General features: G+C 42.5%; 1 protein-coding gene across 11 annotated transcripts in view; it reads left to right on the forward strand.

Annotated features, from left to right (window-relative positions):
• Window positions 1-24,124, forward strand: part of CTNND2 (catenin delta 2) — a 515,372-nt gene that overhangs the window by 392,589 nt on the left and 98,659 nt on the right. For all 11 annotated transcript variants that reach the window (XR_008331611.1, XM_053397153.1, XM_053397157.1 and 8 more), the window contains one exon: window positions 19,129-19,342. Coding sequence is in view for 10 of the 11 variants with exons in the window: in XM_053397153.1 (XP_053253128.1) it covers window positions 19,129-19,342 (214 nt within the window). In the remaining variant the exon portion in view is untranslated. The remainder of the gene's footprint in view (window positions 1-19,128; window positions 19,343-24,124) is intronic.

A 24,124-nucleotide genomic window follows, 5' to 3' on the forward strand; every position in this document is an offset into this window, starting at 1 on the left:
GCATATAGTGAGCAAAACACAATGTTGAGGAATGTGTTTTTTATGTGCTGATACAACATCTTTCTCACTAACCATAACCTGCAGTTGTACATGCTTTTCTGCCATTATGTATGAGCCCTTTGTCATTTTTTGAGACCTGTACTCTGCTTCCGATGCACAATGCCCTGGTTTTGGGCCACTTTAGTCTCACTGGAAATCAATTTCAATGGCACTAAAATGACTTTAATCCTACCATTCTAGTTGAACCCACATATGGGTTGCAGACTCCTTTCATCGCCCCTCTGGACCTATACTTCCTAATTTTTAAAATGCTTTTCTCTACTCAGTTGCTTAGTACAGTTTGCAGCAAATGACTATTCTGAAATCACAATTGGAGGGGAAAATAAGTAGAAAATCATTTTTTTGTCTATAATCAGTAACGATGATTCAAGCTGTTACGTGCAACTATAACAAGCAGTAAGAGCTCTTTGCGCTTCAGTACAATTTGTAAATTGCTGGTTTCTCTTTTAGGTAAAATTGTGTTCATAATCTTCCCCCGCCCTCCCCACACACACACAAGGAAAAGAGACTGTAGCTTGAAATACATTGCCCCTGTTTGGGTGACTTCTTGGCTGTCGGGTTAGATTCCTGTATCCCAATATATTAAAAGGACACTTGGCAGAGATCATGATTGTTTCCTGGGCAGGAGCCTCAAGCTGGTTCCTTAGGTGTCAAAAACCATTAGCTTACTCACAAAACACCCCTCATGTTTGCTTTTGTTGATTTCATCTGGAAGGATTTTAATTTTTCCTTTCCAGCTCTTACAATGAAGCATGAATAATTTAAGTGAACTAAATGATTACCATTAGGATCAACTACATTAGGAAGATCCAGGGTCCCCCCCCCTTTGCCATGTTTAAATATTGCCAGTACTTTTTTTAAAATTGGCAAAAACGACACCGCTGACATTGGTTGCCATATATCTGGATTTCCCTGCACATTTAGCCAATTTTCGCCCGGACACCGCTTGAGGCTGCTGTATTCTGGATATGTCCGCAACTCACATGGTGAGTTCTGGCACTTCTTTTTCTAGAAAAATAGCCCTGCACATCATTTACCTAGTTTTGTATATTGTGTCTATTTGAACACACACACACAATTAAACTGTAGTCAATAACTAAGATCATGGCCACTGGGCCCATCACCTCCTGGCAAATAGAAGGGGAAGAAATGGAGGGAGTGAGAGATTTTACTTTCTTGGGTTTCATGATCACCGCAGATGGTGACAGTAGTCACGAAATTAGAAGACACTTGCTTCTTGGGAGAAAAGCAATGACAAACCTAGACAACATCTTAAAAAGCAGAGACATCACCTTGCCAACAAAGGTCCGTATAGTTAAAGCTATGGTTTTCCCAGTAGTGATGTATGGAAGTGAGAGCTGGACCATTAAGAAGGCTGATTGGCGAAGAATTGATGCTTTTGAATTATGGTGCTGGAGGAGACTCTTGAGAGTCTCATGGACTGCAAGAAGATCAAACCTATCCATTCTGAAGTAAATCAGCCCTGAGTGCTCACTGGAAGGACAGATCCTGAAGCTGAGGCTCCAATACTTTGGCCACCTCAAGAGAAGAGAGGACTCCCTGGAAAAGACCCTGATGTTGGGAAAGACTGAGGGCACAAGGAGAAGGGGACGACAGAGGACGAGATGGTTGGACAGTGTTCTCGAAGCTACTAACATGAGTTTGACCAAACTGCAGGAGGCAGTGGAAAACAGGGGTGCCTGGCGTGCTCTGGTCCATGGGGTCACGAAGAGTCGGACACAACTAAACGACTAAACAACAACAACAATAACTGATTTTCATATAACATGGTAGCCCTGTATACAGTGTTTAGTGTTGAAAGAGAATGGATGAGAGATTTTTCAGCTGAAGGGCTGCAAGCGAACAGAATTGGTTTGGTGAAATGACAGGATATTTGAGGAGGTTGTTAGCTGCCCAGGAAAAGTTGCTTCAACTAATAACAATTCTTGTCATGCCTCAAATCTTCCTTACTAGGAAGGAAAAGCAAGGAGAGATGGGGAGTGGTGGAAAGGGCACTATGTATTTTAGAAAACGTAATACATAACTCTTTTTTTCGCTCTTGTTAAAAACAAGGGCCATTCTTCTGAAGCAATTCCTTGTTGTTTTAAAGACACGTAAGTCTTTTGTATGAGGTCACCCAACAAAAGAATTGAATTGTTCAGTTTTCACATGCCAATATCATTTTGCTCTGAAAGAAAATGGCAGCCTGTCATTGGTAGCAATGATACAGCAGGTCACATAAGGTTTTGGCTTCCTGTATGCTAGAAAATTAATTTCACCTATGAAAGCCACAATAGCAGCAGTTTGGGTAAGGGTGTGAAATAAGGGTCCAGTAGCCAGTGAACTCTTCATCCCATTTCTTTGGCTTCCTTACATCCTTAACAGACACCTCTCTAAGTGACAGTAGTGGTTCCATTCACTTCATGCTTTTTTGGTTGTCATGTCATGTTATTTCATTATAAACTACTTAATGTTTTTAAAATCTGTAAGCCATATACAAGCAATATCATTAAAATCAAGTGAATGCATGATGGAAACTGGAAACATTTCCCTCTTCCCGTTTTCTGTTAAAAATATAGCCTCTGCTAGTTTTACTCTAGTAGGTTGGCACAATTTGTGGCCCTCAAAGCGAAATATGGCCCACTAGCAGTGAAGGGTCTGCAAGAGACTTGTCAACCCCCATTTTTCGTACTTGCATGCAGATAGGAAAAAGAAGTTTGCGATGAGTTCTTCAGACCTTCTATAGAGATTCAAGTAAAACTAGGAAGGGATGTTGTGTTTAAAATGAGTCATTGTTTTAAAATGAGTTCTAGCTATATTTTGGAGATGGGTTGCAAGCAGTTTTGGATTTCCACGAAAAACCAGCAAACACATACCATCAAATTTGAGCGTAGATTTCTGGCAAATGTCTGGTTCCCAAGCTGTGTTACGTATGAAAGAGAACAGTTGTTTCATAGGCCCACGATATATACAAAAGCCACCTTCCTTGAACATCTTTTTCTGGGAATATGGAGACTTTTATTTAGTGGGTACAGCTCAACAGAAGTGTGTAGGCTGCATATGTACCTTTAGGGCAAATACAAAGAACATTTTCCCCATTGAAGAATTTGGGGTACGTGTTATTTAAAGGTTGTTGCAAATTGTAATCCTGTAAAGGATAAACTATAGCGACCAGAATTCCTTGGGGGGGGGATGTGATTCAAATGTGCTTTAAAGGTACAGTGTGTATGATGTCCCTGTTTGAGGAAGGGGAAGAGAATGCCTTTTTCCTCCTTGTCAACCCAATAATGGTCCCAATGAGGCCTTTCCTTCAAAGGAAGCATTAGAGCTTCCAGGGACCTTGCAGGAGCAGTCAAGTTTCCTTGCCCTGTCAGTTGCATGGCTATTGTCCATATCGTCATGGCAACAGATTTCCCCTCCTTCATCCATCTAACTTGACTAAGGAGTTTACGTGCGACACTTCTCCATCACTGCTTCTTAAATCTTGGAATAAGCAAGTTCGAGTCTTTTGTAATAAAAACGAAATGATTGTAAACAAAATGTGTATTCCTATAACTTGCCCACCCACAACAATCTATAAGAGTTGACGGTCTTCAGATTTTCTTTGTTTTTTTATGAACGAGACTATTCCTTCCCCCGAATGCTCTGTTACGATTGCAACGTTAAACAATCTCATAACAAGATTTGCTGATTTTGCAGGGTTCTCATTCTCCAGATCATTTGTTTTATATTCCCCCAGAATGACTGTCCTAAAAAGTTAGCCCATGGAGCATGCATATTTTTAATTATAATCATTATTATTTCTGTTGATCCCCCCCCCCATTTTATTTTAACTGAAAAAATGTTTTAACTTCTAGGATTTTGCTGTCATCCTGGAGCCTCTTGAGGCTGACATATACCTTCTTTTTGTCATTGTTTTTATGAGATTCTTGTAGAGAAATTAGCTATGCTTGTTTTATGAAAGCACGCTATTCAAACTCTTAAGCCATATTTTTGTCTTAGACTTCTGTCTCTCTTGGAATTCGGTTGCACGTCTTGGGAAGCAAAACTGTGGTGTACCAGCACTGCACAAATATACAGGCCCCTGAATAGGAACAAATTTTGATCACACCTTGAGATTATTAAGGAGCAGTGTTTTGTTGTAAAATAAATGAATAAATACCGTATTTTTCACTCTATAAGACGCACCAGAACATAAGACGCACCTAGTTCTTGGAGGAGGAAAACAAGAAAAAAAATCTTCTGAATCCCAGAAGCCAGAACAGCAAGAGGAATCGCTGCTCAGTGAAAGCAATGGTCCCTCTTGCTGATCTGGCTTCTGGGATAGCTGCGCAGCCTGCATTCGCTCCATAAGACGCACACACATTTCCCCTTACTTTTTAGGAGGGAAAAGTGCATCTTAAAGAGCGAAAAATGCATTAAATGATCAGGTGCTACTACTTATATATTGATAAAACGTCATGGGTGCCGGCACAAAATGGCTGTCAAGGGCAGCGAAGAGAGAGGCGAGAGAGGTGCCAATACTCTATACTGGTGAGTTCTATCACCAAATAAAGTCCTGGTGAGGAGAGCCTAGCCATGGAAGACTTAAAACTAGAGCTAAATAAATGATTATTTATCATTCTCTATTGATGTGCAGTTCCTGTTAGCTGTGCTTCACAATCTTATCTGAATTTGAAACTGTGCATTCACCTCCACCCTACAGAAAGAGCAAATCACTTGTGATTTCTCCTGTTTACCTCGCCTGTACATCATGCCAAAACAGCTTTTACATCACCAGAACCAAAACTCCTTGTTTGTTCGGGTGAGGTTCTCCTCTCAGCTCTTTGCAGACCTAGCAACTGCCAGATCAGACACTGGTTGTAATCAATAACAGTTTTGCCAGATTAGTTCTCTGTGTGTGGATAATTTGCTGTAGCTCTATTCCAGAATTTTATTAGCTGGTATGATTTGAATTCTAAAGGTATGGAAAAACCAATTTTGCAATTCATAGCTGTGAAGATAAATTAGATCTTGGAACTGACTTGAACAGAGTGGGGATTACAGTCATACCTTAGATCTCAAACGCCCTGGAACTCGGACGTTTTGGCTCCCAAACGCCGCAACCCCGGAAGTGATTGTTCCGGTTTGCAAACGTTCTTTTGGAACCCAAATGTCCAATGGAGCTTCCATGGCTTCTGATTGGCTGCAGGAGCTTCCTGCAGCCAATCAGAAGCCGCAATTTGGTTTTGGAAGTCAAACGGACTTCCGGAATGGATTCTATTCAACTTCCAAGGTACAACTGTATATGAATTGCACATGTATTATGGGAGATATCCAACAAAATCAGTCTGCAAGTGCCAGGACTCTTGGCTGTGCGACAGAACCCCTCTGTTCTGGATTCCCCCCCAACCCTCCGGAGCAAATGGGGGGCACAAAGAGAGGGAGGGGTAGTTCTGTTATGCAATCAGAAATCCTTACACAAATGAGACTACTTCAATAGTTGCATTAGATGTATACTTTATTAACAACTCCAGCCGCACTTTCCAATACATTCTCAAATTCAAAATAGCACTTGCAATTCCACTAGAATTATTCACTATATTTATAACATTGGAGAGCATTAATCTGCATCATTTGCCAATATTTTTCCAAGGAAAAGCCATTATTTGTGGACTTCAGCTTGAAACAAGGCACCTTGAGCATACCATTTAGCAACGCTTCCAAGAGCCTGGAGTGTAATTCCTCATTTATCTTAGTGAATTAGTTCATGCAGCACAATTATGTGACATTTGGTTCCTTAGATGATGATAAAGTGAATACTTCATTTCATGTGTGACCTTTACATTCTTCAACTTTGAGAACGAATAAATGTCATCATGTGCAATGTAGTGTTGACAAAATCTAAACATTATATCTCTGAAGAGAATATATATTTCATTCTCCGTGCCATGTCAGTGATCAACATTTTATCAATTAAGCGTTTATAAAATCATTTGTCACTTGAGATTGTGATTTGTTTAAGTTATGAAGCATCCTTGTGGAATTAGGCAGTGATATTAAGGTTATAGATATACGAACAAATAAATCTATGTAAGTGAAATAGTAACAGATGAAAATGGGAGCTGAATATAAATATAAACAGGTGTATTCGATTAGAATTTATTTCCTTCATAGCTGAGTTGAATAAAGAGTAGTTAGGCATTCAACCAGCTTTTAGAATGCTTATAGCTGGGGATACTCTATAGCAAACTCGGCCCTCCAGATGTTTTTGGGACTACAACTCCCATCATCCCTGACCACTGGTCCTGTTAGCTAGGGATGATGGGAGTTGTAGTCCCAAGACATCTGGAGGGCCGAGTTTGCCTATGCCTGCTCTTCACTTTGGGCTTTAGAAATGGAAGGAACTGAGTTCTGCATCAGGGCTGCTGTCAGGAATGTGCCAGCAATAAATCACATGGAGTAACTCTTTATTAGAAGAAACAAGGTCTGCTCAGAAATGCCAGGCCTAATGAGCACAGCAACTCTTCTTTGGTAGGTCTTACCCCTACGAGGCAGTTGTGGAGGCTGAAGGTCCCTGTCTACTCACAACAGCCTAAGTCTCCTCCTCTCCTGGGTCCTTCTCAAGCAATCTGAGACTACTGTGGCGTGCCTGCCTTTGCTTCTCCCACTTCAGACCTCTCCTGGTCCTAGGAGATGGGGGGGAGCTTTTCACAGCAGGAGGGGGGGACACCCTGACTTCTTCACCAGTCTGACTCATCTCTGCCTCTTGGCCTCCCTTCTCTCCTGCTTCCGCTTCTGATTCTGGACTTGTCTCTGCCACAGACTTTCCCTGTGCACTAAAAGCCGTTACCTCTTCAGCATCAGACATGTCCTCCACCGAATCGTCTCCTTTTTCTCCCTTTGACTGCTCATTGTTGTAGCACCACTAATCCCCAGGCTCAGCCTTCTTCTCTTGGGTTCCTCAGCTGGTGCCTCTCACCATTCCTTTCTGTCCAGCTAGTCCATGACAGCTTCCTTTTGTGGATTATGAAATTTATTTCTTGATTCGCCTATCCTGGGTAAGCCAGAGTATGGCCATGCAAACAAGCTGGCTCATGCCCACTTTGCTACCCCCTGGGCTTTTTGGGTCAGCATGGTGTGGTAACTAAGCCAAGGTATGTCTTAGACTTAGTATGTTGTCTGAAACTAGGATCATGGTTAAGGTCTTCCCTCCTTAATCTGTAGCCAAAGTTTGCCCATAAAGTTTGTGGTTAAGGAGGAGAGCCCAGGTTTGGACAACATGCTAAGCAGGACCTTGCCTTAGCTGGCATCCTGAACTGACCTAAAAACCTGGGAGAAGCAAGCCCTCCACAGGGATAAGCCATGATTTGGAATAGTGTTGCATACAAGCAGCGACCAATTTGTATGGGGTTATATTTCAAGGCGGGATGCAGGTGGTGCTGTGGGTTAAACCACAGAGCCTAGGACTTGCCGATCAGAAGGTTGGTGGTTCGAATCCCCGCAACGGGGTGAGCTCCCGTTGCTCGGTCCCTGCTCCTGCTAACCTAGCAGTTCGAAAGCACGTCAAAGTGCAAGTAGATAAATAGGTACCGCTCCGGCGGGAAGGTAAACGGTGTTTCTGTGCCCTGCTCTGGTCCGCCAGAAGTGGCTTAGTCATGCTGGCCACATGACCCGGAAGCTGTACGCTGGCTCCCTCAGCCAGTAAAGCGAGATGAGCGCCGCAACCCCAGAGTTGGTCACGACTGGACCTAATGGTCAGGGGTCCCTTTACCTTTACCTTACTATATTTCAAGGCACCACGTGCTTACGTGAAATAGCGCATAATTGGAACACCCATTGCAAAAGCCTGAAAATACCTTGTTCTGCCCCTTTTGGTGTTGCTTTTGTGACAATTTTGGGTCACATCTGGGTTTGGTGTGAGGAGCATGTGTGCGGTCATGCACATATCAGACATGCCTAAAACAACTGCTGCCTGTACAAACAAGGCCAAGTCTCTCTCCCCACATCCCTTCCACAGAGATGTTGAGACTGTCCTACTTGACCCAGCTTTTGGTCACTAGACATAACTTATATATAGCATCAGTTATAACTCATGCTCCTGGATATGTAGATTTCCTAGGCTACACATTAAAGAACAAAGAGCTCATCGTATTTTTCTGGACAGGTTCAGCATGCAAAGTACAATTGTTTTTAAACTTCACTGAAATATTGTATATAAAGCAATAGCTGGATTCATTTAAATTATGTGCATTAATTGTTTTCAGTGTTAGTGTAGTTACCTAACCTAATGCCTTCTTAATTACAGTTTTGCAAATCTGTTTTTAAATGGGATCTGGGTTTCAAATCCCAATTTAGATTTCCTAAACAAATTAGACATTTTGAACTAATGCAGTAATTTGCATACCATTCCCCTCTTATTTTGAGCTTAAATTGATCCAGCACTTTTTGTAACCTGCAACAAATTACTATACTAATGAAGCTAAATGAAGTCATGATGTTGCAGATAAATGGGTTTCCAATAAATCTCACCTACATTTTCTCCTCAAAGACATCGCATTGTGTGCCATTCCCTCTCCCTTTCCTATCTATGCTTCTCTAGATCTAGAATTGGGGTATGTTTTCCTTAAATTCTAGGGGCCAGACTAGTATATATATTTTTAATGCTTTCTCTTAAAATACAGAATTTACCACTTCTTGTTCTTGTTCATCTTGGCTTAGTCATGTATCTAAGCCAGGAGGTTGGCAAAGTAAGCTTTGGTAGGAACACAACTACATATTAGATTTAGCCCCATAATTATAATGCTACCCACCTCCTGGATTTTCACCCATCGTGCAAGGTACTGCTTCAGACAGAGAGCTGGGGGCCAGGGTGATATCTGACTTCATCAGCCTTTTGTACGCTGAATCCCTCCAAGCTACTTCCTCACGTGTCGAAGAAAACGTGTGGATTCTTCTCTCAGGAAACAAACAGGTTGGGGCTGGGGCATTTGGGCAAAGAGTCCACCAAGCCAGCTGCGGCTGCTTTTCATGAAAAACCAAAGAGAAAACATTGCAGAACAGAACACGCGTAGTGTCTCATGGGAAGAAAAACATACAATTAGACTGAAGCTGTGCATTTGGTATCAGAGTGGACGATGGATTATCCTAACACATTGATGTAGTTTTCTTTTTAAAAGTAGGCATGGAAGCCTAAAAAATGTTCTGAAAGAAAGAGAGTTTTGAGGTCAGAAAAGCTCTTTCCCCTTTAGAATGTCCTATTTGACCCAGACGGTAGCAGAGTTTTACCAATTGGGAGCTGCCCAGAGTGGATGGAGAAATCCAGCCAGATGGGCAGGGTATAAAAATATATTATTATTATTATTATTATTATTATTATTATTATTATTATTATTATTATTATACAAATATTAGAGGTATTCCAGAATCTCCCATCTGTCCTTCCCTTCAAAGAACAGGCTGAGGGAGATCCTGAGTACAGTGGTACTCGAGTTACAGGTGCTTCAGTTTACAGACGCTTCAGGTTAGAGACTCCGCTAACCCAGAAATAGTACCTCGGGTTAAGAACTTTACTTCAGGATGAGAACAGAAAACGACGGCAGCGGGAGGCCTCATTAGCTGAAGTGGTACCTCAGGTTAAGAACAGTTTCAGGTTAACAACGGACCTCCAGAACGAATTAACTTCTTAACCTGAGGTACCACTGTATTGATAAAACATGGCGTGTTTGGTTACCATGAGACCAAGACTTGGTCTTTCTCTTTTGGCTGCAGTTGTATGCACACTTAAGAGTACACCCCATTGAACACAACAATGGAAGCATTCAAGTAATTAATGCATAGCACCAGGCTGCTACTGTGTTAAAAAGTAGTGTCTGGTAAGGGTCAAAGGATCCAACGGGGTGGGAGGAATGGGGATTAGATATTCCATGTAGGAAGGGGCAGTTCCTTGTCCCTTAGTACGTGCCAGATGCCATGTGCAGGGTTTCAGCCACAAGAATACAGTGGTAACTCTCGCTCTGAAAAGGCATATCCAAAGGAAAAGGAGGATGTGGTGTGATTTATGAAGGAAGGACATCCAGCAAGAAGAAAAGCACATGGAATATGTTGAGTTTCTTTTTCTTCTGGTCCTCTTGCTTGGAAGGATTAAAGCCCTTCTTATTGATTATTTTGGCAGAGGACCTGCCATTTTGCTTTCAGTCTCCAGTTAAGTTGCACAGAAACGAACAAACAGGAACGACGCCTCCCTTTGCGCTACCATATACCTATTTATAGAGACCCACTTCACAAAAAAATGAATCTGAATGGAGGTAACCAGTTTGGGGCAGCATAGTTCATGTTTCCATGATTAAAACACAGTATATTAGATTTATTCACTGCAGATCTTTGTGTTGCTTCTTTTCTATCTTGCTTTAGAAACATGATTGCAGGGATCAAACCCTTATTATGGCATATTGTGGTGTCTGCTGTTAGCAATTAAGGAAGATTTTCTAGATTCTGCAAACGACAACGCCAATTATTATTATGCCCTTTTCATAAGTGCTACAATGCTGACGGACTTATAATGAAAGATCTTTGGGACGCACTGATAAGCTTTCACAGTTTCAGCGACTTTATTTAATCAGAGTTGGGAGACAGAGAGAATAAGCAGCATGTTAACAAATGTCTCAGTAATTTTCCAGAAAACCATGCCTCTGTGTTTCCGATTGATGCTTTTACAGAATTACCATGCCCACTATATGTAATGTTAATTAGAGCTGCTAGCCCAATTATAGGCTTGCTGTGGTACAGTGAAAAAAATAACCCATCTTTTGCATGCACTGTTTTATGTATTTATTTATGCACGTATTAATATTTAACTGCTCTAGTGCCAACACCTTCAGAGTTGTGTAGAACAGGACATCGCCATCAAATAATAAAATACTAAGCACAAATAAAAGAATAAGCAAAAGCTGAGCAGGAAAAAGGCAAAGCCACAGTAGCAAAATATTAAAACTGTAAAAAAAGGGGGAAGGCATACAAGCAGTCTTCATTAACCCGGCTTGTACGATATCTTGATTTAATAAGCTAGGATATGAATGGGAGTTGTGCTTTGCACACAGTCCCCATTTCCTTCAGCACACCTCAGTAATGCTGTTCCAGATTCCAGTCACTCCATTCCAGTCATTGTCGTCCCCCCAGATTTCTGTCCTACTCCACAACAAGCAGTCTGCTTTCCATGGCTTCTCGCATGAGGCAGGATCTCTGCCTATCTGCCATTATGAGAGCAAGAACACACTGCTGCCATGTCTCCTTCCATGGCTACTGAGCACGTTCTGTCCTCAGTGGGATTGCCCGAAGCCTGTTGGTGCCTCCCTCATGGGTGGGCAAGTGGTTCCATCCGGGCTGCATAATGGCTCTCACAGCCTGAACACCAGAAGTAGAGGGTATGTTTCTGCTGTTAGCTAGTTGTTTCTTCTTTGTGTATTTGATGTGCACCTGTATTTCATACGATGAAAATTTGGCTTCCTCTAGGCCAGCCTTTCTCAACCTGTGGGTCTCCAGATGTTGTTGGACTACAACTCCCATCACCCCTAGTTATCAAGGCCAGAGCTCAGGGATGATGGGAGTTGTAGTCCAACAACATCTGGGGACCCACGGGTTGAGAATTGCTGCTCTAGGCAGAGCAGTATTGTTCATTTGACCCTGATGTTAAGGTATATTGTCACATTTGAACCTTTTTGCATTTTGTTATGTCTGATTCTTGTTGGTTCCTCATCAGAGGTCAAGCGAATCTGCTGAAATCTCCTGGTGTTATATTTGCTGCTCAAACATTCTAAACTGATGCTACTGGTAACTTAACTCTTCACTTGTACTGAAACTAATTTCAATATGGTTCCTGCCTTAGGTTTTTGTTCTTTGCTGGTATTCCCCAGAACAACTTCTTCCTGTCTGCCATGCAACACATAGCAGGAATAAATCATTTCACCTAGAGACTGTTGTGGTGACCAGCAGCAATTTTATTGTTATGAGTTTGTGGTTGCCAGCCTCCTCTAATCCCTGGAAATGTTAAAATCTAATCCAGGGTTTCCCAAACTTGGTCTCCAGCTGTTTATGGACTACAATTCCAATCATCCCTGACCACTGATCCTGCTAGCTAGGAATGATGGGAATTGTAGTCCAAAAACAGATGGAGCCCCAAGTTTGGGAAACCTTGATCTAATCAAGCCAGGCTTGCATCCTGATGAGGTAAGCAGTTGTTTGGGTGCTGGGCATTAAGAAAACAAAAGGAAGACAAAAGGTAGAGTTTGGGGGCTGTGATGTAAAGTAGAAATAAAGCTCCTTTTGGGGTGTTAATGGTGCAAACCCCTCCAGCGTAGGTTCAAGTTCTATGCATGTCTGAATAAACCATATATCATAAAGACACCACAGTCTCCGCTGTGTCTCATTTCTGAAAGGAAATGCAAACCCTGGGTAAGTGCCTGGAACTGCTGGAATCTCTCACCACTCAAAGATTGGGGTGGCGTGCAACGTTATGTTGCCTCTTACCCCATTCCAATCCGACACAAAAAGCAAAGCAGGGTGTAACAGTTGCAGCTAGGATTGCAAGTAAGGCCACCTCCTCACATTTCTAGGCTAGCCATTTGTGGCACACTGAGCACAAAAGGCTGCCTGAGAGTGGCTAACATCATTTTCTCATAGAACAAGCAAGCGTGCTCTTCTCCCAGTCTTAAACAATAGCACCTTTCAATTCATAGTACTTTTGTCCCTGGTCTTCCTGCATTTTGACAGTTTTGCCCATGGGCTTGCGGGCTCTGGAAGCAGCATAGAGTATTAAACTACTGGTGTTTTCAAATGGCAGCTTCCTTGTTGGTGGGGAAAAGGAGAAGATTTAACAAACTGTCTCATTCCAGAGAGGCATCTTAGCGTTGGAAAAAGAAAGCCCCTCTATGCGGTTCCTTTCTGTGCATCTCAGTAAAGGAACACATCCATTTCCCATTTTTTGTTTCTTCCCCAGTTTACCCTCTTGTTGGCAGGAGTAGTGCTAATAAGACATGCCTTGGACTATTTCACAGATGAAAATAAAAAAGGTAAAGTAAAGTAAAGTAAAGGTAAAGGGACCCCCTGACCGTTAGGTCCAGTTGCGGACGACTCTGGGGTTGCACACTCTTCTTGCTCTGTAGGCTGAGGGAGCCGGCGTTTGTCTGTAGACAGCTTCCGGGTCATGTGGCCAGCATGACTAAGCCACTTCTGGCAAACCAGAGCAGCACACGGAAATGCCGTTTACCTTCCCGCCGGAGTGGTACCTATTTATCTACTTGCACTTGACATGCTTTTGAACTGCTAGGTTGGCAGGAGCAGGGACCGAGCAACGGGAGCTCACCCTGTCATGGGGATTTGAACCGCTGACCTTCTGATTGGCAAGCCCTAGGCTCTGTGGTTTAGACCACAACGTCACCCACGTTCCGAAAATAGGAGTAGTCGTGTGGATTTCTAACACTTTGTTTTCCCATTAAAAATCCATGCCTGAGCTCCGCTGCACATGTTGTACGATACCGAGGGCTTTTCTCTGTGTTTAGTTACACTTCAATAGCAATTGCTACACCCCATTCTGAAACAGGACACGTTAGTAAATCATAACAGGATTTGCTTTTTTAAAAAGACAATGGCCTGAGGAATACTTTAATAATTATGAGAAGGTGGAAGGAAAATAATGCAATGGCATTTTGCGTGTCACCATTTGTGCTAGAATCAAGGTGCATTGGTCCCTGTACTCACAAAAATTAGCATTGAGTCTTGAAGGGGAGTTGATTGAAATCTAAATAATTCTACAGCATGTGTTTTTACATATCAGTATGTATTTAAAGTGTGCTTTATTGTTTTTAAGAACAAGTACAAACAACGTTAAAAACCATAGAGTACAATGTTGACAAAGGCACAGTAATAAAGTTCTGTGACAAAGACCGAGTGAGAACTGCTGATTTGCCAGGGGTGCAACCATAAAATAGGTGGTATCCCTGGTAAGAAGGGTAGTTGGAACATATGCTGTAATGCTATTCACATTGTTGTTTGAAGCAGCAACTGCAGGTAAAAAGTTGGCTTGTTGTAGCTAAACTTGCCAGCAATGTAGTTTTTAGGATTAATCAACTCGGTCTTCAAGTGAGTAACTGACGGGGGTCAATTTTCAATTTGCAGGCTGCTACTTAAAGCAAGTTTGTGTATTTGGGAATGTGTTTTGGTCATAGAGCAGCCCTTTCCAAATTGCTCGCAAACCAAGGATAATAAACGCTTGTGGGGAGTATGGCGGCAGACTCCTCCATGAGCTTCCCATTCACGAACACTGGAATTGGCTCTTTGCCGAAGTTGGCTCTTTCCAAATTGCCATTTTTTAAAAAAATATGTTTCTCATACTTAAAAAAAAAATCAGAAGCACAAAAATTGAAAAGTGATGCTCTGTAACAGTGGTATATGTTCCTGCCCTTTCACAGCAGTGGTTAAAATGGTTGCATGGAACTACAAAGACTTTCAAGGCCTCTTAAGTTTCTAAATGGGGAAAATGCTAGAGCGAGTGACCTTGGAGCTTACTCAAAGACAGGTAACTGAGCATTAATGGAGGCAGTAGGCTTGCGGGCTGCTCAACCACTTACATACCTGGCTGTAATTCATTCTCAGGCAGTTAGGATGAGTAAGTGCCTTGGCTGGTACTTATCACAGGCAGTAAAAGGTGAAAGTGAGAAGGTGAATGCAATTTGTTTACCTCTTGCAGTGTGAAATTATTCCTTTGCTTGCATAGGCATCTGCCACGTTGGGGAAGCATTGCTAAGAAGAAATTGGACATTTCTTTTGAATAAGGTCATAATACTAGTCTTAACAGTGTTTTCTCCCCTCTTTTCCCTCATCTGTCATCTTTCTCTATGTTATCTTTTGTTCAATATGTTTCTCAGTAGATCCTTTTATTTAGAGTTTCCTTGCAGGCAATGGGAGAGATACTCACGAGCTGGAATCAGGCGTAGATATTGTTTTAAAATATCAAGTTGCTTTATAACTCTGCATGTGTGTAGGTTAGATCATGTCCTGGTTATATGTGTTATTTTAATCAGATCCTTGCCTCAAGTATGCTTTTGCGTGTGGTTCACTCCCATCAGTACATGTCAGTCAATGTTTGGTTTAATTGCAAGAATGAACGCTGCTTTCTGTCTAAATAAAACTCTTGCCTGAAGATTGTTGGCTCTGCAGTATTGGAGATGCATGGATGTGACACTTCTGTAACAGTGGCTAGGATATTGTTCCTTGTATCCAGCTTCCTGATCTGCAAAGGTCATCCAAGCAAAGGTTGAGAGAGTGCGCCTGAAAGAGGTTGCCAAAGCCCAAGACCTCAAAATGTGGCGCACATACTTTTGCATATTATGCATTCCAGATCTGCTTGATGCATAATAGCACAACTATTACTCTGAGTTACAGTGTGCATATTAACTATTCGTACTGCAGTACCAGCCGAGACAAGTGGGACTGTGCATCTGCTGCCTATCTCCATGGGGTCTGGGCCTCCTTCACCTCTTCAATCCTTAGTGATGGTGGGCAATCAGCAGTTATGTCCTTTCCCTGTTTCTGCTCAGTCCAGCAGTACAGCAAGCAGTGACACAATAGATAATTGTGCCTTGATGAGAAGGAAAATAATTCAGACTGAAATCCAAAGCCATAGCTCTGCAGAGCTACTTCCAGAGCTGGGCCATTCCTGGTGGCAGAAGATGGAGCAGGCAGATCAGGGCCAATCACCCAGGTCAGGTGTGATTGGCTATGAGAGCAACTCAAGGTCTTGTGGATCCCAGGCCAGATCCGCTCCCTTCCTCCCTTGGGATGCCTCATTTGGGGCAAGGATACCTGCCACCAGTGGACCTTCTGCCATCAGCAATGGGGAGCCCAGGAGAAAGACCTCCATGCAGTTCACCCCATCTGCCCCAAATGGGGAGTTTGAATTGCAGTCTAATCCGCTGATGGAACAAGTTAAAGTCTTTAAATATCTCGGCCTTATTTTTCAGTCAAGAGGGTCATGGGGAGTGCATCAGAAATATGCAAAGGAAAAAGCATCTGAAAGCCAGCGCCAAAATTCTGACATGCTTTTTTCCATACAAAAGGTGGCAATCACATGCCATCAGCACTTGAAGTGTTTAAAGGTAACACAGTTATTATATGGGGCTCAGATTTGGACAGCCACTCACCTTGGATCTGCAGAAGCTGTTCAATCTAAGTTCCTAAGGCAAAAAAATTTCTGTTCCATCCTGTGTTCCAAATCCTTCATTGTGCTTGGAGGCTAATCTCCCCTCTGTTGAATTACAGATTTGGTGTAGGACATTTAATTATTGCTGTCTGAGGGCTCTTCCTCGTTTCTGTTTGCCCTGTGTTTTCTTCCGTTTGTCCCGAGATTTCTAGGCAATCTGTAGAAAACCCAGTTGACATTTGTTCCAGTTCAGTGGCAAGCAGCGGGTTTTCCTGGGGGAAGCAGTGGCACACACAAAAAAACACCTCTCAGGCCTGTGCCTGGAAATCACAGAAGAAATGGGAGTGTGGATGATCCCCAAATACTTCTCATTTATTTGGCAATAAGTAAGATTCAGTCACCTGTACACTAGTCACAAAAGCAGTTCTAGCAGGTTAGGGGAAACAATACCCTAAACCCATTTCCCTGATGTGCTCATTTTATGTATGATGGGAATGTTTAATCTGGGAGAGTATTCAAAATGTGATCCACCAATTGCAGTCTAAAGAGCTACAGCCCAACAAGAGGGAGAAAGTGTAGGGTTGCAGCTGTGAAGGAAGGATCTTCTATTTGCATTCTAGTCAGATTAGCACCCAGGTGTTGTTTGTTTGTTTGTTTGTTTGGCTTGTTTTGGTTTTACATAACTTGGTCCCAACTTTGAGCTTGTTAGTTGTGATTCAAGCTTCAGTTTTGGACAGCTGTGTGAAAAAAATAACAATATTATGACATTATCACAAACGCCTACATAAGAACACTACGCTGTTAATCTTAATTATTAATTGACTTCAGTACTTAGTGAAGCATATCCATGATGCACAGTGCTAATTAACATCAGTGGAGTATTAACCAGAAGATCTGCTACAGTGGGGGTGGAGGGTGGAGTTCCAGATTAAACCTCTGTGCACCTAAGCTTTGCTCCCCTAGTTATTTCAAATAGCTTCCCCCTCCCTGTCCCTCTCCAATTTACAGATTGATAGGGAGACTTGAAGAAAATAGCTATCTCCTCTACATGTTTCCATAATTTTTGCATCTTCCTCTTTAACACAGGGTGAATGTAAACAACTGTCATGGACTCCTTGGTTCCATCAGTTTCAGGCATGAGATGGCAGCCCCAGACAGATGGAGTAGGAAGGAAGGTGGAGAAGATGGTGGGACAGATAGAAGGCAGGCACTTGGGGATCGAGGATGCAGGTCCTTCACTTGGAACTAGACATTAAGAGAGGTGGAAGCCCTCTCCTGTGGAGCACAGAGACCCATTAGCTGGACAGGGGGCTCTGACCAGCCAGAGGAAGGAGAAGTTGCACAAGAGAAGTTGGAGGGGCAGGACATAGTCTTGTTTCTGCATGCTCAGCATTGCCTTTCAAAGGTGGGATCAGCTGCACTCAGCCCTTAGGTTTTCACATGCAGCAAACTTGTAGAGTGAGAGTGTGTCATGAGTGAGCCCTCCCTGCCTCAACTTTAAAAGCTTGATGGCGGGCGAGTCAACTTTGGGGTGCATCTTTGTAGCAGCTTCCACTTGGTTAGGTATCTCTTGCCTTGCTCATGAACTCTGAAACCTTGACTGTGGCTCCTACCTCTAGTTCTAAGCACTAGCACCAAAGATACTCTCTGCATTCCCTGCTTAATGGCCTCTATTTGTTTTGTTTGTTCTCTCCTGTTCTCTCTTACTTGCTTTCTTTTCCTCAGCTTTGCTCCTCTTTGGGGACTTTGGCTGCCTTTCCTTCTGTGATAGGAACCTGACAGCAACCAACCTGTCCTCTGTAGAAGTTTGCCCTTTTAACACTGCCTTTAAGTGCAGCAGTATAGAGTGTTTTGTCGCTTCTTCTCAATAGTGGGCTTGTTTCATTTAGTGGATTCGTATCCTGCTTTCCCACTTAAGTCATCAAAGTGGCTTATAGTATTTTTTAAAATGTTGTTAATCGGTTTTAAGCCATTCGCTCACAACAAAACAATACCCGCCCAGCCAGAGGAGGAAAAGCTGCCTGGACTTGTACCCATGGAGTGGTACCCATCTCTCTCCCCTGAAGTCTGCACTGCAATACAATTGGTGTTGTTTGTCTGGCAGCGGAGAGTCTGCTGTTTTCCTGAAAGTTTTCTCACATTGATAATGATGTCCGCATCAGTTTCCAGATATACACATTTCAAAAGACCACATTTTCCTGCCTAGTTCCATAGCAAGTGGGAATGATAGCATGTCTTGTAGATTGTCAACTCACCAATTTCCTTGTAACTCCTGCAGATACCGAGTATTTATTGTTACCTTTCTCCAGGCAATCTAGAAAGTGCTATAGCTGAATTATACAGTGTTGATACATAATTAATGTGAGCAGTTAGAAACTGGTGTTCCAGTCATTGTTCTGGGCAATAATTCTGATGACAGCTGTCACCATACACCATGAAATCAATTCGTAAGTGCAGGTGGTGCCTGATGTCCCTGAAGGTGGCTTATTTTGTTCCCTCCAAGTGGTGGTGGGAGGAATTTCTCTTCCATCATCTGTCCAGCTGCTTTGATTGGAATTTCATCATCATCATCAAACCTTTTATTGGCATCACATACAAGCATCCATAGCAAATCAATACAGACTTACCGCTTTCCCAGTGACACAAAACATTTGTCAAATGAAAGAGGCATGTTGGGATACGCTACTCTCAGCCATCCTAACGAAAGATCATTTGATTGGAATTTTATTCTTCCCATGTCAAGAGTTTTTATTTCCCACAGTTCCTTTGAAAGCAAATAAATAATGTGCACATGTGCTCTCTCCTTTCTGCTATCTAAAAACTATTGATACCTTAAAACTCACATTGACTATCAGCCACTGATTTTGAATTTAATTTGAACATTAATGTTGCAGATAAGAAGACAAGGAGGAATACAGTTACTGGTGGACCTATTGGACCATCGAATGACAGAAGTCCACCGTAGTGCCTGTGGAGCGCTGAGGAATTTGGTGTATGGGAAAGCCAACGACGACAACAAAATTGCTTTGAAAAACTGTGGGGGTATTCCAGCACTAGTACGATTACTGCGCAAGACTACAGATTTGGAAATCAGAGAACTAGTCACAGGTTTGACTGTCTTTTCATTTATTGTGTTGTATGTTACGGATTAGCAGTGCGCTTCTGAATTTGCTTAGCTGAGGAAGGCATTTCAATGAGGTTAAGCGGACCTAAGTTTCCTGGTGGATTGTGGCGAAGTTATTTTAAGAATGTACTTGTGAGAAATGACTAAGGGCAATCTTGTGCTTGCAAACATGTATATCATATACATATATTCATTAGGAAGCCAGGTTTCTTGTCAGGTATAGTTTCAGTGGCAGATGCGGGACCGGTATTGGGCAATGTGTGGAAAAGCAAGTGGTACAATGGTGCGTTGTTTTGGCCGCAATTTTTTTCCACGCTCCTGCTGTTTCTAATGAGTTACTGAATTGAAAACTATAGGCAGGCTTGGTGGGGCAGAATTAAACTCCCTCAAAACACATAATGTGGTGGTTGGGTTTGTTTGTTATTTAGCATTCTATTTTAAAACTTTCAGGGCCCTTTTTTAAAGATTTAAGCCTCTTTTAAGACCTCTGTCCCAAGAAAATAATCATGAGTTGCTCACATTTTTTCCTCACTGCAGGCTATGTGACTCATGGTTATGGATTCTAAATGCAGAATTTTAAACATACGTACATTGAATTCCATGTCTTAATCATCCGGCCTTTCATCTCTTACCTGTTGGGCAGAATTAATTAGATTCTTCTTGTCGTAAGGATGCTGTGCTACATGGTGTTCAGGAGCTGGTTCCTAATGAGTGACAGAATTACAGGCAGACCCAGTAAAGTGAAAACTGGTAGTTCATTGTCAATGTACTGCTTCAGTGCTTGGTTGTGTTATCTGCCCCCTGCCTTCAGGGAGTAATATGCAAACTTACTATGAACAAATGAGGAGCAACCTGCTAATCATCTTAATCAACTACATCCAACTTGCACAGTGGATATCTGCTGATTTGAGAGATGAGTTCCCTTTATCCTTCTCCCTTTTTTAAAAAAGGGCATTTTTTATGTTCTTCCCTCTCAGTATATGTTGTATTCTTGAAACATACTGAACTAATGCAGAAAAAATCCCAGCTAATAAGGTTTTAAACTAGTTGCTTTTAAATTGTATTATGCTTTCGTTGACATTCTTTCACAGAATGAGGCAGAGTATACAATAGTTAGTGGCTGAAGCATAAATAACATGGCCCTTTTAAGTATATTAGCAAACTGTACAGAACAAGCTGCATTGTCCCAGCCTGTGAGCCTTGGTGAAACCGCCTCAGCTCTCAGGGTGAGAGCTGAGGCGGTTTCACCCGGTGTCTCGTGGGCAGAGGCCAGTGTTTTTTTTCCAACATGGCGGTATATCGCCAAACCACAATGTTTAGCTGGCAATACACGGCAACGTTGAAAAGCTGCTGTTGCCCAGTCCTAATCAGCAGTCGGTACACAGAAGAAAAATAACTCATAGTTTCGTGACGTTTCTGCTTCAGGTGTGCTTAACCTTTTCAAAAAGCAAACTAACAAATAGTTCCATGTAGGTGACATATCTATGGTCTAAGCCCTCCAGCATCTTGCTAGGGTTTTCCAACCCTACAACTCCCATCACCCCTGGCTCTTACTGTGTTTGCTAGGGCTGATGGGAGTTGTAGTTCAGCAACATCCGAAGGGGCGAAGGTTCCTCAGTCTTGTTCTCAGGTAGGGAGCACCTCTGCTTGTGGAACTTGCCAGATGCGGCCAAGCTTGTGGAGGCGTCTTAATGGGTGACTCCATGTAATCAAGTAATACAGTCCGCTTAATGTTTGAGTATTTTACAAATACCTCACAAAATACAGCAAATAGTTTATAGAGCTCAGGTTACCCATTTCCTCTCCAGCCCACAAAACTTTGATTTTTCTGTGAATTTACATGTCTAAGCAAGGTTATGGCAATTACACCATCATTAAAAAGGTTTCTAATTAACACAAACAAGCATGAAGACTATTCGGCTCAGAATAATTAGTGCTGATAGAAAGCACATCTGAGACGTGGAGCATCAGGCCTCCCCTGACAAACCTGTAGCCAGGTGGCCTTTGTCCAGCGTTTCCCCTCGCTTAGATCAAAGAGTGAGGGGAGTGGCAAATTGAATAACCCAGGCAGAGGCTACCAGAGAAAATGGCAAAAGCAGCAATGGATGACTGAGACTTGTCACTCCTCTTAATGTCATGAATGAATGAATCTTTATTTGCCTCAGCCTTCGGCCATAGCAATAAAACAACAATATGATATGCAAAGAATAGAAATAAAAAGTCAATTATGCAAAATACATTTTAGGGTTTTGAATGTTACAAGATTAAAGAAGTCAGTTTGAAATCCACTTTCTGTGAGCTTTCATCCACCTTGATTTACCGATAGTGAGAAATAGTTCCTATTCATCTGGCTGCCAGCATTAAGGCCTTCAACAATTTAATCTATTGACATCTGAGTTGTGAGAAAATTCCTTATGCCAAGACAGACCATTGGTCTTTCAGTGACCAGCTGTCTCTCTCTAGGTCTCTGTCTTCCCGCCCCAACCTGGCCACATTCATTGTCTTCCCGCCCCAACCTGGCCTGATCCATTCAACGGTCACCTCCAGGCTTGACTACTGTAATTTGCTCTATGCAGGTCTGCCCTGGAAGCTGTCCCAGAAATTCCAGCAGGTGCAGAATGCTGCAGCCAGGCTCCTCACGGGGTCTCTGCCATGGGAGCATATTCACCCAGTGCTTTTCCAGCTGCCCTGGCTCCCGGTGGAATACAGGGTCAGATTTAAGGTGCTGGTTTTGACCTTTAAAGCCCTTATTGGCCTAGGACCCTCGTACCTACGGGACCACCTCTCCCAGTATGCCCCACGGAGAGCCTCAAGGTCCATAAATAGCAACACCCTAGTGGTCCCGGGCCCTAAGGAAGTCAGATTAGCCTCAACCAGAGCCAGGACCTTTTCAACACTGGCTCCGGCGTGGTGGAACGCTCTGCTTCATGATACCAGGGCCCTGCAGGATCTGATCTCTTTCTGCAGGGCCTGTAAGACAGAGTTGTTCCGCCTGGCCTTTGGCTTGGAGCCAATTTGATTCCCTCCCCCTCTTTCTTTTTTCTTTTTCCTTTCTCCTCCTGTGATGAGGCTGCATTTTAATATTTTAATGTTTCAATATTTTAATGTTGTATTTTAATCTTGTTTTCATTCAACTTGTTTTTATTATTGCTTGTTAGCCGCCTGAGCCCAGCCTTGGCTGGGGAGGGCGGGGTATAAATAAAAATAATAATAATAATAATTATTATTATTATTATTATTATTATTATTATTATTATTATTGGGATTTTCAAACTGCTTCTCTCCCAACCCAAACTGGAGATGCCACAGACTGAACCTAGTATCTACAGCCCTTCTCTTGCTTTGTTGAAAATTTTTAACAGGATCCTCATTTTGCACTGAATAAGCGCAGAAGGGCCAACGTCTGACTTCACCAACTGACATACTACCAAGTGAGCCTGGGCACAAATGGTCCTTCTTCCCCAACTTTGAAAGGCAACAACATACTTGGGTATACCCCATCCCACAATACTTCAGCTGCTGACTTCTATTACTTGTGTCTTGGCTCGTAAACTGCTGAAGGGCATAAGCCTGACAAAGACTATTGTTGCTATTTACACTTGAGAATAGTTTGGTCCATGGTTTAGTTAGTCTGATAAAAGGCTAGATCGGTATTTCCCAACCTTGCGGTCCCCAGCTGTTTTCAGACTACAATTCCCACCATCCCTGCCTAGCTAGGGATGATGGGAGTTGTAGTCCCAAAACAGCTGGAGACCCAAGACTGGGAAACACTGGTAGAGACTGGCCATTTTTCAGCTCCCTGATCCTAGCATATTTGACATGTTTGGGAAGACCACCACCCCTTTAGCTTATAAGGAAAGGTTTGCACACAGATGTCATTGATGGAGGCAGCGGGAGGGGGGGCACACAAGCGCAAATCCCACGTGTGCTTTATAGCCACACTTGTGGTTTGAGAGCCACGTTTAGGAAGCCTCAATAAAGAACAGCATGTGCGTTTATTCCATTTGTAGACTGGAACTCAAGAAAATGTAGTTTGCCTTTCCCTCACAACAACCTGAAGCTGAGAGACAGCAGTGGGCTAAAATATCACTCAGTGAGTCTCTTGGCTACTCATTGAGCTCTTTCCTAAATAGGTCAAGTATTTTGCAATCACTTGGTTAAGTTCTTGCAAAAGCTCCAACCTTGTTCAATCACTCACGAAAGACCTGGCAGGTTCACTGGTTTATACCTGCTGTCCCAAGGGGAAAGAAAGCATACCTTTGGCAGGTAAGCTTTATTCTTCCTGCAGATGGACTGGTCCAAGCAGCCCTACTGGGAAAATTACACTATTTGTGTTCGTTTCTACTGGGGAAATTGCCTTCTGACACTTAGCTTATGTTAGTAACCTTACTTGATTTCTCACCCCATATCTACTCATTACAAGCAGGGACACCTTACATTTGGAGCAGAGACTGGCTACTTCTCTGTTCCAAACTATTCCCTTCCAGGTTACTGTTTCCCTTACAGAGTTTTCCAAATGCAGCTTCAACAGGGAGCTGTAAATCGGATGTAGGGGCTGAGGGAGGGTAGCAGTTTTGTGTGCATTTCTCATAATAATAATAATAATAATAATAATAATAATAATAATAATAATAATTTTAAAATGTGTTATTTTGTTAGAGAAAAATGTGACTTAAAATTTTGTTTTAACACCCAAGAAGATTGGAAGAAAACCCACACAGAGCACTGACTCTCGCAGAGGTTAAGCAGGTAACCTTAATTGAGGG

This window comes from Podarcis raffonei, chromosome 7 (genome assembly GCF_027172205.1).
Source record: "Podarcis raffonei isolate rPodRaf1 chromosome 7, rPodRaf1.pri, whole genome shotgun sequence".
Taxonomy (NCBI): Eukaryota; Metazoa; Chordata; class Lepidosauria; order Squamata; family Lacertidae; genus Podarcis; species Podarcis raffonei.